The 13,245-nt window shown below is 39.8% G+C and overlaps 1 protein-coding gene across 19 annotated transcripts in view; it reads left to right on the forward strand.

Annotated features, from left to right (window-relative positions):
* Positions 1–8,610, forward strand: part of Syt7 (Synaptotagmin 7) — a 64,611-nt gene extending 56,001 nt beyond the window's left edge. For all 19 annotated transcript variants that reach the window (XM_076775945.1, XM_076775946.1, XM_076775947.1 and 16 more), the window contains 5 exons: positions 716–863; positions 948–1,057; positions 2,396–2,564; positions 2,656–2,868; positions 6,055–8,610. In XM_076775945.1, coding sequence (XP_076632060.1) covers positions 716–863; positions 948–1,057; positions 2,396–2,564; positions 2,656–2,868; positions 6,055–6,155 — 741 coding nt within the window. In that variant the 3' untranslated portion in view covers positions 6,156–8,610. The remainder of the gene's footprint in view (positions 1–715; positions 864–947; positions 1,058–2,395; positions 2,565–2,655; positions 2,869–6,054) is intronic.
* Positions 8,611–13,245: the final 4,635 nt, after the last annotated feature.

Here is a 13,245-nt window from a genome sequence, read left to right on the forward strand (position 1 = left end):
AATATCGTCACACTGTGCTTTATGAATAATCATGGAAAATTGCTTGGAACGAACTTTTTCCGGTGTCTATTGCATTAAAAACGGATACATATTGAAAATGGGACCGAATCAGACTTTGAAAATGCAGATAATGAGTTGAAAGACACACGCGGAGTTATAGAAAGTTAAAGCTTTAAAGCTTAATGCGTCACACATCGATAGGTACTACGCTGAGCTTCAAAGAATGCTTTTGAGCGGTGTTCACGATGTGAAAGAAATCCGTCCTTTTGTCCATAAAGTGCGTTTCCATGATAGCACAGTCCTCCAGTTACGTGGATTTATAGATATATACATTGTTCTATCTCCACCAGAGTCTCTGTAAATATTTTGTATAAAGTTTTATTTTCTTCAAATCTTTTCACAACATAAATTCGTATCTGTTCCGACAAGTAACTTATTTATCCAAAATAATTACTTGCGGATGCTGAGAATAAAATAAAAGTATTATCATCGTAAAAGTGAATCGATTTATTCCGTAGCTTTTTTATAAATGCTAGTTTTACAAATAACGTTCCACGAAGTTTTCTTCGCCCCGAGGTTCGCTGCGCGTCGGCCATTTTGGAGCCAATTAGTACGCGAGTTCGAGCCGTGGCTATAATTGAAATATTCGAACGTTCGAACGGAGATAAATTCGTCGAGCATCACCTTTCAGCGGAGACTCGAAACTTTATTTCAGGGTAAAGATTTGCCGGCGAAGGATTTGTCCGGGACGTCCGACCCTTACGTTCGCGTGACCCTTCTGCCGGACAAAAAGCATCGACTCGAGACGAAGATAAAAAGGCGCACGCTAAACCCACGGTGGAACGAGACGTTCTACTTCGAAGGTATGAGAACGCGAAACGAGGAAAGTCGAATTTCAGTTCGACACGGTTGGTATCCATTTCGACAACTTTCTGCTCGTATCGCAGGTTTCCCGATTCAAAAGTTGCAGAGCAGAGTGCTGCATTTACACGTGTTCGACTACGATCGATTCTCGAGGGACGATTCCATCGGGGAGATGTTTCTGCCTCTCTGCCAGGTAATTCTCGTTATCCGCCATGTTCGTTTCTCCGACCGCTCTGAAGCTCGGTATCGTCGGAGTTGGGCATTAATTAATTGCAAGTAATCACGGAAATCGCTATCAATCAATTACGTATTCGTCGCGCAGATTAATCAACGATAATACATTAGATTTCTAGCCTGCAATTGTGCAGGCTCTCACCAAAAGCGTAGAGGTTAATTCTTGAGAAAATATGCCGTCGTTCGATTCTTATTTACGAAATCGCATTGAATTGCTTCGACCGCGAGAAAATATCGTTGATGGATTCTAATTTACAAACGAAGTTAGGAATAGAGCGTAAACGGAAGCTAGTGATGCTTTTATTGCATCAATTGATATTACTTGATATTCTCTACAAAAAAGTATTAATCTATTTATGTTAAAAAATCATTAATTTAGGAGATATTTCAATTTTAATGTTGTTAGAGACTCTTTCATCAATATTATGAATTTAATGTACATTACACAACACTTTCTGCATCGGTAATACTTGCCTTCTTACTTAGTGTTTTGTTTACTATTCGACTCAACAGCTTTATGTTATATAAACATGTGAAAATAGTTCGACTTGAAAAATCAGTTATATGCTAACTACCATGGTCAATATGAGAGATCGTATCATTACTGAATCATAAATCTATCGATTCAGAAAGGTCATCACATTAAACGTTTTCTGTAAATGAAATCATTACAACATTAACAAAGTAGTCGTAATTTCCTGATAACATTGATATTAAAATATCTCCTAAACAAATGACTTTTTATTATAAATAGGTTAATACTTTTTTGCAAAGAATATCAAGGTGCATCGATCGATTTTAATTTCATTTAGAAAATCTCTACACGTCCGTTAATAAAAAAAAAACAATGACGCAAATTTGAATGGCAATACGTAGCGACCCACCCCGTATATTTTACGTCGGCTGAAACATTACATTAAAAGCAAATTAGCTTCGCAATCGATAAACCTAATAACTTAACAAGTATACAATTTCCGAAGGGAACGTTTAAGTATCGTTATTAGCGTCCCATTATCAACCTACTGGCTCGATAAAAATGAATACTGTAATCGTTTCCGCGATTAACTGGTTAACCGTGTCCAATAATTGCCCGCGCTTCGATTACACGAGCCATTTATTAATAATTTACTGATTACTCAGCATTCGTAACCATGCATCATCGATTTGATCGCGAGGCAGTCATAATCGTTAATCATCGATTAAATTACATTTTGCCCGACACTGAATACCGCAGAGCTTGCACGTCGCCCCCCCCCCCCTCCCCTCCCCCACCCCTAATCGATTCGACGGTTCGTAGGTCGACTTCTCGGAGAAACCTAACTTTTGGAAAGCTCTTAAGCCTCCGGCAAAGGACAAATGCGGAGAGCTATTATGCTCGTTGTGCTATCATCCGAGCAATTCCGTGCTGACTCTGACGCTTATGAAAGCAAGAAACCTGAAGGCGAAGGATATCAACGGGAAGTCAGGTGAGGCAGGGAAAATGCAAATGGCGGAAGGGTGGCGGTAACGGAGAACGGAGAATGAGGATCCCTTTTTCTGTTTTCTCTCGTTGTTTAGATCCTTACGTGAAGGTGTGGCTGCAATTCGGCGACAAGAGAATCGAGAAACGAAAGACCCCGATATTCAAGTGCACTCTGAACCCGGTTTTCAACGAAGCGTTCTCCTTCAACGTGCCCTGGGAAAAGATTCGAGAGTGTTCGTTGGACGTGATGGTAATGGACTTTGATAACATCGGCCGGAACGAGCTGATCGGACGGATCCAACTGGCAGGTAAACAAAAACGTGGAAATGTTAATTTTATTTTAATTCAACGCAAGTTTTTTTTATGGCGTACACAACGACGTCAGAATTATTTTTAGTAAAGGAACGTTGAATTATTTTTCAAATTTATATTTTTTAACGTATACATAAGTTAATTCGAACGCAAGCTTTTTTTATTGACATACACAACGACGTCAGGATTATTTTTAGTAAAGGAACGTTGAATTATTTTTCAAATTTATATTTTTTAACGTATACATAGGTTAATATATTTGTGTGAAAATTGACAGATGTACTTTAAACACATGCACGAAACATTACGTATCGTTAAAAAAGATAGTTAAATCGACAGTATCGAATTTAAAAAATAATACTTTAAAATTCCTATAATAGTAAAAAACATGTTCGCACATTTTCATGGAGTTTATTGAAACTTTTTGAAGGAAGACGAGGTTTTCTACTGATCATGCATTTTTCACAGTGAACTATTTTGCAAAAGATCGAAGCTTTTAAAAATATTACGGCTCGTTGGAAGCTCGGTTTACACAAGATACGATAAAATAATATTAAACGTAATTTTATTAATGTTTGATTGCACTAAAAAGTAGAGAAACGAAAATAGGTCAGATTGCATTTAATGCGATGGACATGTTTACTTCTTCGCGAGTCGATTGCACACCGGAACATACGAGAACAAAGCTATTTGTATATCTAATAGACTATTGAACCTGTGTCTTTCCTTTGTTTTTAATCGAGTCAATAATAACAATAACATAGTCTTTCTGTTGAATAAAGAAAATTCTTCAATTTCAATCCGCAACAATGACAAAATTTCTTTAAAATTATTCTTCAATTCCTCGATGAATATCTTTCAATGTATTAATCGGGAATCGCGAGTAATTTATTCGCTGCTTGTGCCGTCAAGTTCAACTCAATTATCGATCGAAGACTTTGAAAAGAAAATGAATCTTCGCTTGATCGGCACGACCTACTATAGAGATTGATTGATAGATAGCTTCTTTATTACCTTGATTACACAAATAAAAAGACCGTGGATATATTGTACGTACAGGGTATCTCAGAGATATCTTGCATCAGAAATATGAAAACATTTTTAACCCATTTTATTCAGTTTCGTTATCGTGTCACGTCAGGACCCGAGAATTATTATACGTTCTGCTACTATATGATTTTCCATGCACGAATCAATCCCTTGGGCCACTCTACGTGCAAAAGCGTTATGGTAATATAAACGTAAACTAAATAGTTGCCGAGATATTACACCTTTTTTAATTCTACGTACCTTTAAGTGTTTTCTTATCTCTACGACCTTATTCACGCTTAATATCGTACTATGTACTAAGAACGTTGAAATATCTGGTGTAGTTTACTTTCGTATTACCATAATACCTTTCACACACAACCCAAGGAATCGATGTATGCAAGACAAGTTACATAATTGCATTTATTTTTAAAAGTTCAGCCTGCACTTTGCGAATGCATTAATGCAGAAGCACGCATACGAGCAGTACAGAAATGTAGGATACATAATACCATTTAATTTTGTTCTCCGACACTTTTCTCTCTCTGTATAATTATACATTACGCTTTTAACTTCAACTTTAAACACGTTACACGTAACAATTAAACGCGAAATATTACGAATCGGGGGTAAGGTGGCGAGAAGTTTAAAATCTGAGCCAGAGGTGCGCAGAGCAACCCTTTGGAAATAAATTGGAAACAAGAGAACTTCGTACGCGTAATTGTTAGCGTTCGTGATTTTCAAAAACGACACGCAATTCAAATATTTCGATAAATGCTCTTTTTCACGAGTATATCGATTTATCATCCGCGGACATGGTTTTTCGATAACGAATACGAACACAAAAGCTTGGAGTCGAATGAAAATTTAAAGTCAATTCTCTCGTGCCTCCACGATTTTATATATTTTAATAAAATCCCAGGACATAGAAGAATTTTTTATATGAAAAATAATCTCTTTTTGCGAAGCCCAAAGGGCAATTTCACCCCCATAACTATGAACACGTACCAAAATTTCTGTCAAATATTCATCTATGTGCTACGCACACCCAAAGTTCCGAAGCAATCGGAGACAAACGCCTAAAATACCTCCTTGTTAGACATAGTTTGTAGAGTTAGCTTGTTAGTTTGTTTGTTGGTTAGGGTTGTTTGTTTGTTAGTTCTAGGTTGGCTCGAAATCTACTAAACCGGTTTTGATTAAACCGCCACCGTTCTGTTTCGTATGTATCGGGGAACAGTAGAACTGCCCTTAGAAACTGCAAAGTAATAAAACCATCTAATTAGAAACAGATAGCCGTATCACATTAGCTCATGCCACTCCGGTTAGCCATTAACCAAAGCAGGTTTCGAGATAAAGTTACTAGGCCAATCATATTGACTCCATTGTCGTAGGATTGCCTTCGATAGTCTTTCAACTTAATATTTAAATTTAAAACCGTTTCCTTCTCGAACAAATTCCCAAACGAAGTATCCCTTAATTTCGAGCGTTTTATATTCTTCTTTGGATAAAGATACGCTAATAAACCTTACAGTTGTAGAAATTGCTTTCGAAAAGATAGCAGATGCAAGTTATAGTATACAGGATGTTTGGCCACCCCTGGGAAAAATTTTAATGGGGGATTTTAGAGGCCAAAATAAGACGAAAATCAAGAATACCAATTTGTTGATGAATTTTTTTCTCGAAAATGAGTAGGATTTCGGGGGTATGTGTAATAACCAAAAATGATTGTAATTGACCCCTGCAACCGAAAATAATTTTTCCAGAACGATTTGAAATTTTTGAATTTAATTGTTAATTACTTTTTAACGAAGCCTCCATCAACAAATTGGTATTCTTGATTTTCGTCTTATTGTGGCCTCTAGAATCCTCTATTAAAATTTTTCCCAGGGGTGGCCGAACACCCTGTATAAAGACTACATATATTAGTCAATCGTACAAGATCCCCTTGTAAGTTTACTTATTTCTCGCCCAATGAAGGGGAGTGAGATGGCTCATTTCTACCCCCACAGAATTTAGGTAAATATTAAATTACATTCGAATTTCAAAAGTTTCCCATCTTTCCCGTGCGGTTTAAATACTTTTTCAAAGAAGCGAATATATTCGAACCGTGGCTAATCGAACGCGATAATCTCGCGACGTTCGTTCTGTTTCAGGGAAAAATGGCAGCGGGGCGAGCGAAACGAAACATTGGCAGGACATGATCACAAAGCCACGGCAGACGATCGTACAGTGGCATCGGCTCAAGCCGGAGTAAAACGTTCGAGTGCGCGGCATAATTCTGTATTTCGCGGGAGCGAAATCGTCGATCTTAACCTAGACCAGTACCTCCCGATCTCTCGAACCTACTCGACTTTGGTATTCGTTGTCCTCCGACGGCGCGAAAACCGATCGAAAACCGTTCTTAAACGTCGTCGTCGCGAGTCTCGACTTCGCTAAATTTTGGCTACGTAGCCAAGTCGGTGAACAGAAGCCGCGATCGTCGACCAACGCGTATCTGTTTCTCCCCTGTTCTTTTTACGTTTTTTTATTTTTTTTTTTTTAGATTAACCGTTCGCGCAAAACGGAAAGATCGAGCGTGCGCCATCGAACGTGGCGCCCTCTGCTTTCCGACTATACGACGCACGGACACCGCGTGGTTTCCGGGTCGACGAAGTCTCGGCGAAGGCGATAATACAATATCCATACTTGATTCGCGTATTTACGAAATATTTCCCCCCACTTCGTTACCACGTCACGGCCGGACGCTTTACATATTTCGCCACGGCCATCGATACTTCCCGTTTCGTTTTTCTCCTTTTATTTTCATTCGTGCACGACAACGACTCACGGCGAACGTACATATTCGAAATCACCTCTGACACGAACGACAACAAGAGAGCTCGTTTTCCACGCGAGATTGCGTGCCGCGGGCGTATACATACAATCGAGCGGCCAAGACGCTCGAAAACGTGACCGATCGATGTTACTTTCGCGACTATTATTGACATTTACATCGAACGTTATTTTTATGACTGTTTTGCACGCGTAAGTACGTACCGAGTACGTAATACCGTTGCTTCGAATATAACCCGTTGACGCGATCAAGCGTTTCCTATGTCTCGTGTATCCGGTGTCTTTCGATTCCAGCGCCATCCAACCATCCGTCAAAACCGAACCCCTAAAATCGAACGGAAACGTCGCGAAACACCGATTGTTCGAGCCACCAGTTCGACCGAACGTTTGTCTTTTTCTCATCGGCGCTACGGACTAAGCAGGTCGTCGGCGGTCGATGCGGTCGAAAACGTAGAGAAAGAGCTGTAAAACGAAAAAACCGGGACTCGACAATTCGGTACCATTTTCCGTTCTTGTATCGCCCCCGAATCCTCGATATCGATCGACGTACACCGTTTCACTTACTCCTCGCCCCCTCTGTCTCCCACCGCCCCCCCCCAACCCCCCCAACCCACCTCCTCTCGTCTGTCACATATGCCCAAAGATTGGACACGTGTGCTCGCACCGTTTGTCCTTGTTCCCCCCCTCCCTCCTCCTCCTACCCTCAACCCCAAAACTCCCGTCCAACCACCCAGTTCGCCCCAACTCTTCTGTTTTTACCCTCGCTTTTTTGTTTCGTCCGTTCCTTCGATCCTCTTTGCGTCGCGTCGCCCGTTTTAATTTCGACGAGCGATCGGAACGGGACACCGGGACGTAATGTTGAATTCTTACTAGTAGAAAACGATAAAGCAGTGATATTTTTGACGGAACTTTTGTATCGACAAAGTCGGAGATTTTTTGGAAGCGACGAAAATTGTGATCGGTGTTATACCTTGAATTAATCTTAAGAGTTACACATCCAAATAGTTTGCTGTTGTTGACGATAAAAAAAAAAAAAAAATACGTAGAGAACGATCATCATCCCCCTGTATGATCGACAATTCAGATTTTTTGCAGCAATTGCAGATTTTCGCGAAATATATATATACATATACATATATGTATTTGCGCTCGGTGAGTGTGAATGTGCGTGTGCGTTTGCGTGTGCAATGTCGAACGAGAGAGAGAGAGAAAGAGAGAGAGAGAGAGAGAGAGAGAGAGAGAGAGAGAGAGAGAGAGAATACTACGGCGCCGCGTGAAAGGGTTACTTGTAACGAGAACGAGACAGTGCTAGATCACGAGCGTCGGACACAACCAAACCAAAAAACCCCCCGTAGCTTTAGGTTTACGCGCGTAGATGATGCGTATCGCGCCTCAAGAGTGTACCGCGACGTCGCGAACAAAAAAATGAAAAAAAAAAAAAGTAAGGAACAAAGATGGTAGCGCGACCACCGCAGTCGACGAATATTTTTACATTCAACGATTATTGCGAGCTAACGAATTACAAACGATTTCCGCGCGAGCGTGGTCGCGTGCGCGCGAGACTCGTTTTAAAAATGTCACGTCGTTAATTCACACGAACACACGACAACGTAGACATGTTCACACGTCACACAAAACATACACACACACGGACACGTACACATACAGAGACAGGGCGTACGCAGCGCGACGCACAAAAATTCGGACAGGTCTGCACGTACACGCATCGCATATGTGTACACGCAAGTATCGACTAGCACAAACAAGAAAAAAAAAAGGTAAAAAAATACAGTTAGACTAACGTTTGTATGTTGTGTAGAGACAGTGTATTATACCGTTGCACACGAAATGCAGAAAAAAAAAAAAAATAATTTCAACTGGTGAATTTCGATTTTTGGCGCGAACTCGTCGAAACGGGACGCGTTGAAGCGTTTACGAGCGAGGGGGAAAACGTTCACGAGCAATTATACGCGACTTGGAAAGTCCCCTATTGATCAAGTGCCAAAAACAACTACGCGCGGACCTCTGCTTTTCTTCGATCGTCGCGCGCTCGTACGAATTGTCGCGTTCGTGGCAACAAAAAAAAGAGCTTAAAAAGAGTACCGTGCATTATCGAGTAACGTCCGAGCATGTACGATAATGGTCGACCGACGATAAACGTTGCTCCGTGTACACGTAGACTTTAGTCGTTCAGTTATTCTGTGCTAGAGCCAACTATTTCACGTGTGCACGGATTACACGTGTATTGTTCGGCCGAGGGAAAGTGAGGTTCCAGACGCGCATGCGTAAACCGCCGCGGAGTCCCGTGACTCCCCCACCCCCCACCCACAACCACTTCCCATTCCGTGCTTGAACGTTGTGCCACGCGAATTCCCTCACGAGGAAATACACGATATCATATGAACTTACATCGCTGGACTCATCTACCCCCACTGCTACTCTATACCTACGTCACGTGGATCGAGTTTACATCTTACGTTTGATTTAAGACAGTTATTTGTCCCCTCTACTTTCCGTTTGTTCGCGATTCTGAATCGTGAAGTCGCTGGTTCATTATGTATACCTGCCCCACTACCATCCGACAATTTCCGCGAGAGTCTTAGTCTTACGGTAGCTCCCCACTCATCGCTTGTAAGTGATATCAACCCTTTTGCTGCCTATCGCCTCTGTCGCCACCTGTGATACTGTTTTAAAAGTTCATACGACCGATCCATTATTACACCGGATGTTGTTTACGTTTTAATCACATATACCGGTTATTGAATAGTTAATCTTTTACTCGACATAAACACCGGTACATCAGTAACAAATATTTTGTTTCGCCCGACGGTTTTATCTCGCGGTGTATTTGCAATTTTTATTCGGTTGATGCTTAACGAAGTGATTTCACAATATTCTTTCGTTACTGTTATGAAGTTTTCGTAGTATTTATAACTGCTAAGATCACTCGGCTGTGTTTATGCTAAAAGTGAGAAAAGGACGTTATAATTATAACTCCATGCTCTTTGATATTTACATAGTTTATTGTACAAGTGTAACGTTTATATTTTAATGTTTTGGTTGAAGTTTCCGTACCCACCAAGCGCAGCGTTCCTGAGACCTCACTCTCGCTGGGCCAAACTATACACGTGAAATTTAGATTATGCATATTTCAACACACGATAGTTATTTCAGACGATATTAATAGACGGATACGATATTGCTCCTTGTTTCACATGATATGGATAGATGAGCAGACGGTAACACATTTTATTTCACGTATATCTAATGCAAAGTAACTGTATACTTGTAACAAATTCAAAATCGTTGCTTAAAAATTTATACAGTATAAAAACTTTGTTTAATTTGACTTTTATTTATTATTACTTTAATCGTCACTTTTCGCGAACAATTAACCATAACTTGCGAATTATTGATCTTCCTCGTCATTTCGACATTCCTTGTCAGACTCTCATGAAAAAATTACGAAGTAGTTATGCAATTATTCATTGCCATTACTAAACAAATATATTACCCACTATTTGCAATTGATAACAGTATTCACTCATAAGCAATAATTTTTAGACAATGAATAGACAATGTTTGCCCGTATTCTCTGGTTAAATTATAAAAATAATTTATTTTTATTTTTCGTTCAAAAAATATAGTAAATATTTTTCCAATCAATTGCGTACAAAATTTTATAATAAAATAGTTATTAATGTAAATAGTAAGTAACGCAATTTTTGTCTTGGTAATACCATTGATGGTTGCACAACCACTTCATAACTTCCTGATGAGGACTTGAAGAAGAAAATGGAAGCATCAAGATTGAAATTACGTTTGTAATTGTTTTAAAGGTCTAATAAAAGGTTTTTCTTCGCGCGCTACCGATGATATTACAGAACAACGAAACAGTTATTTAATCGTATCAGTCAATTAACGCCGTTTATACATTATCGTGTGAAATAAGAAGCAGACCTCTCTTCGTGAAATATGTCGATCCATATTTGATTGCAGGAAGAGAGGGTCAGTACTGTTTTCCAATACACGTACTGTCCATCCACGAAAAAAGAGGCTACCAAGCGCTTAGACCCGTAAATAAAAACTAATGTCGTAAAACTTGAACAGAATATCAACGAAGAATATATTTCTCGATTACAAGATCTCTATTTAGACATCGATGCTAGTTTCTTTTATTCTTAAGAAGTACAAAACCATTTCATAACTTTTATAGAACATAGAACATACTATTATATTATTCCTATTCTTAAAGAGTTTTAGTGAGAACCTCTGTATAACAGTTTGAAACATATTTCAAAAGCTCGGTAGCCATCTTGTTGCGGACGAACAGTACAAGATCGTAGTCCCTAATTTATTCGACGTATCATTTTCTTCGGTTAATTTTACATAATTGATACGTTTAAGAATAACGAAACACCTTGTTGGTTCTTCGGAGCAAAACAAAACACAAACTATCGCAGGCTCTAGTCTGTGCATACCCGGTGGCTGAAGATCACCGGTACAGACTCGTCGATAGATCCAACGACAACGGTCGCGAACGTTTATCGGCTCAACGCGTTCCGTCGCGACGCTGTGAGCGCGCGTTAATTCTAAAAAAACTTTTAGAGCCAAACGAATCGTCGAGATTAGGTAGGGTATACAGCTAACAGTACGCGTTAGTTCGAACTGGATGCGAATTGGGCCTTATACCATGGATTACCTCAATCGTAAGCGGCTTACGAGTCAAGTTCGAGTTTGCGATAAACGATAGCGAGCGCTAATAGGATTTTAATACGCGCGAGAAGAAGAATACAAAAAAAAAAAAAAAATAAAAAAAATAAAAAAAAAAAATAATAACGCGTCGTCGTTGCTCGACGTTTACGAGCTTAGCGATCGAATCCCTTTACCGAATCCGAGTTACCGGTTCAGCTGGTCGCGGTAGAATCGCGTATTACAGTACCAGTGAAACGATTAATAACTACTTCATATTGTAGAGTTTTAACGAGATCGGTGTCCTTTGGTCTTCGGGATAATACTCGATGCTCTGAGAAAAGGTACTTTGCTAGTTCAGGGCGATAGTACGCGGGCTAAACAATTTTAATTTGACAGAAAGTCAACTCAGTTTGGGAGAAAGGAAAATTATTCTCGAAACTATAGTTATAAAAACTATATTTCTGTTAGCAAGCAATATTTTACCCTTATATTAATAATTGGATTCTTAGTGGAATATCACAATTCTACGTCTATTTGCGTTTTTAGAGTAAAAATTTATAGAACAACTTTTAATTTGAATGTATTTATACGCTTGTTTGTTAACTGGAGTAAATTTTAATGCGCCTATTTCTATCCAGAATTTCTTTAATTTTCTCGTGACTTTGCGTTCCGAGAATATTCTTGTTATTTTAAAAAGATACGATCCAGTGACGTCTTGTGTATCATCACCAAAAGCTAGCATCTTTTTTCTATTTCTTTATTCTCGTGCACGGAGCATCGTTCGGTGAGACCAAAGAACAGCGAACGTTTCCGAAACTCTACGATAAATCTAATCTCATGTGCGCAAATCTTCTCCGAGGAACGGTCGATATCTTCGGTCTCTCGCCCTCTTTCTTCTATATCGTGGTTTCATTTAGTCGGCGAACAACAACAACAACACCAACAACAACAACAAAAACAACCACAGAACAAAAGTAAACGAGAAAAAAATAAAAGAAAAAATGTAAAACGCGTACCGATTCGGCGGAGCTGTATCCGAACGTGAACGAGGGAATGCGAGCAGGAAGGGGGGAGAGAGAGTGAAAAAAGTGGGAGCACGCTCGGAGTATTGTCGTTAGAACGCGCGCGCGACTATAGATCTTGAAAGCCGCTGAGAGGCAAAGCCGTGAAACTCGTGAATAAAAACAGAAAAATAACCCAAAAAAAGAAAAAAAAGAAAAAAAAAAGAAATATATATAAAAGAAATAACCATGAAAAGCGATGGAAGGAACCGAGGGGGCTTGGAACGCATATCAAACGGTGGAGACGAAGGCGGCAGAAAATATGTATAGGGAAATACGTAGTTAGAGAATGTAGCGGATACAAAGTGATGCATTCTTCGCTCACTGGACACGCGCGGGAGGCGCTCAAAGGATCGACTTTTGAGTGTCATGGAAACGGAGACGAAAGTGAATTTTTTTGTTTTTCGCGGTCGAGAAGGGTCGAAAAGGAGAGATGAAAGGGGGAGAAAATTTTCAGCGATCGATCGTTCGAGGCTGGTCTCCCACGCGTGTCCGGTCCTCGCAGCGCGCAACACTGTATATTTTTTAGCTTCGTATTGCATACACGTACGTTACAAAATCGATCGTATCGAGAGAACAGATCAAACAACTAAACTAACCTATGTACTCGTGGATGTTAACAAAAAGAAAAAAAAAAGAAAAAACAGCGGACAAAAATAAGCAAAAGAGCCCACCGCGCGTGGCAAAGAAACCATAGCGCGTGGGCGTTTTAGAGATGCGTGGCGTTTTCTGGCGGCGAGTCCGCGGCCAGTTCTT

Source organism: Colletes latitarsis, chromosome 10 (genome assembly GCF_051014445.1).
Source record: "Colletes latitarsis isolate SP2378_abdomen chromosome 10, iyColLati1, whole genome shotgun sequence".
Lineage (NCBI taxonomy): Eukaryota > Metazoa > Arthropoda > Insecta > Hymenoptera > Colletidae > Colletes > Colletes latitarsis.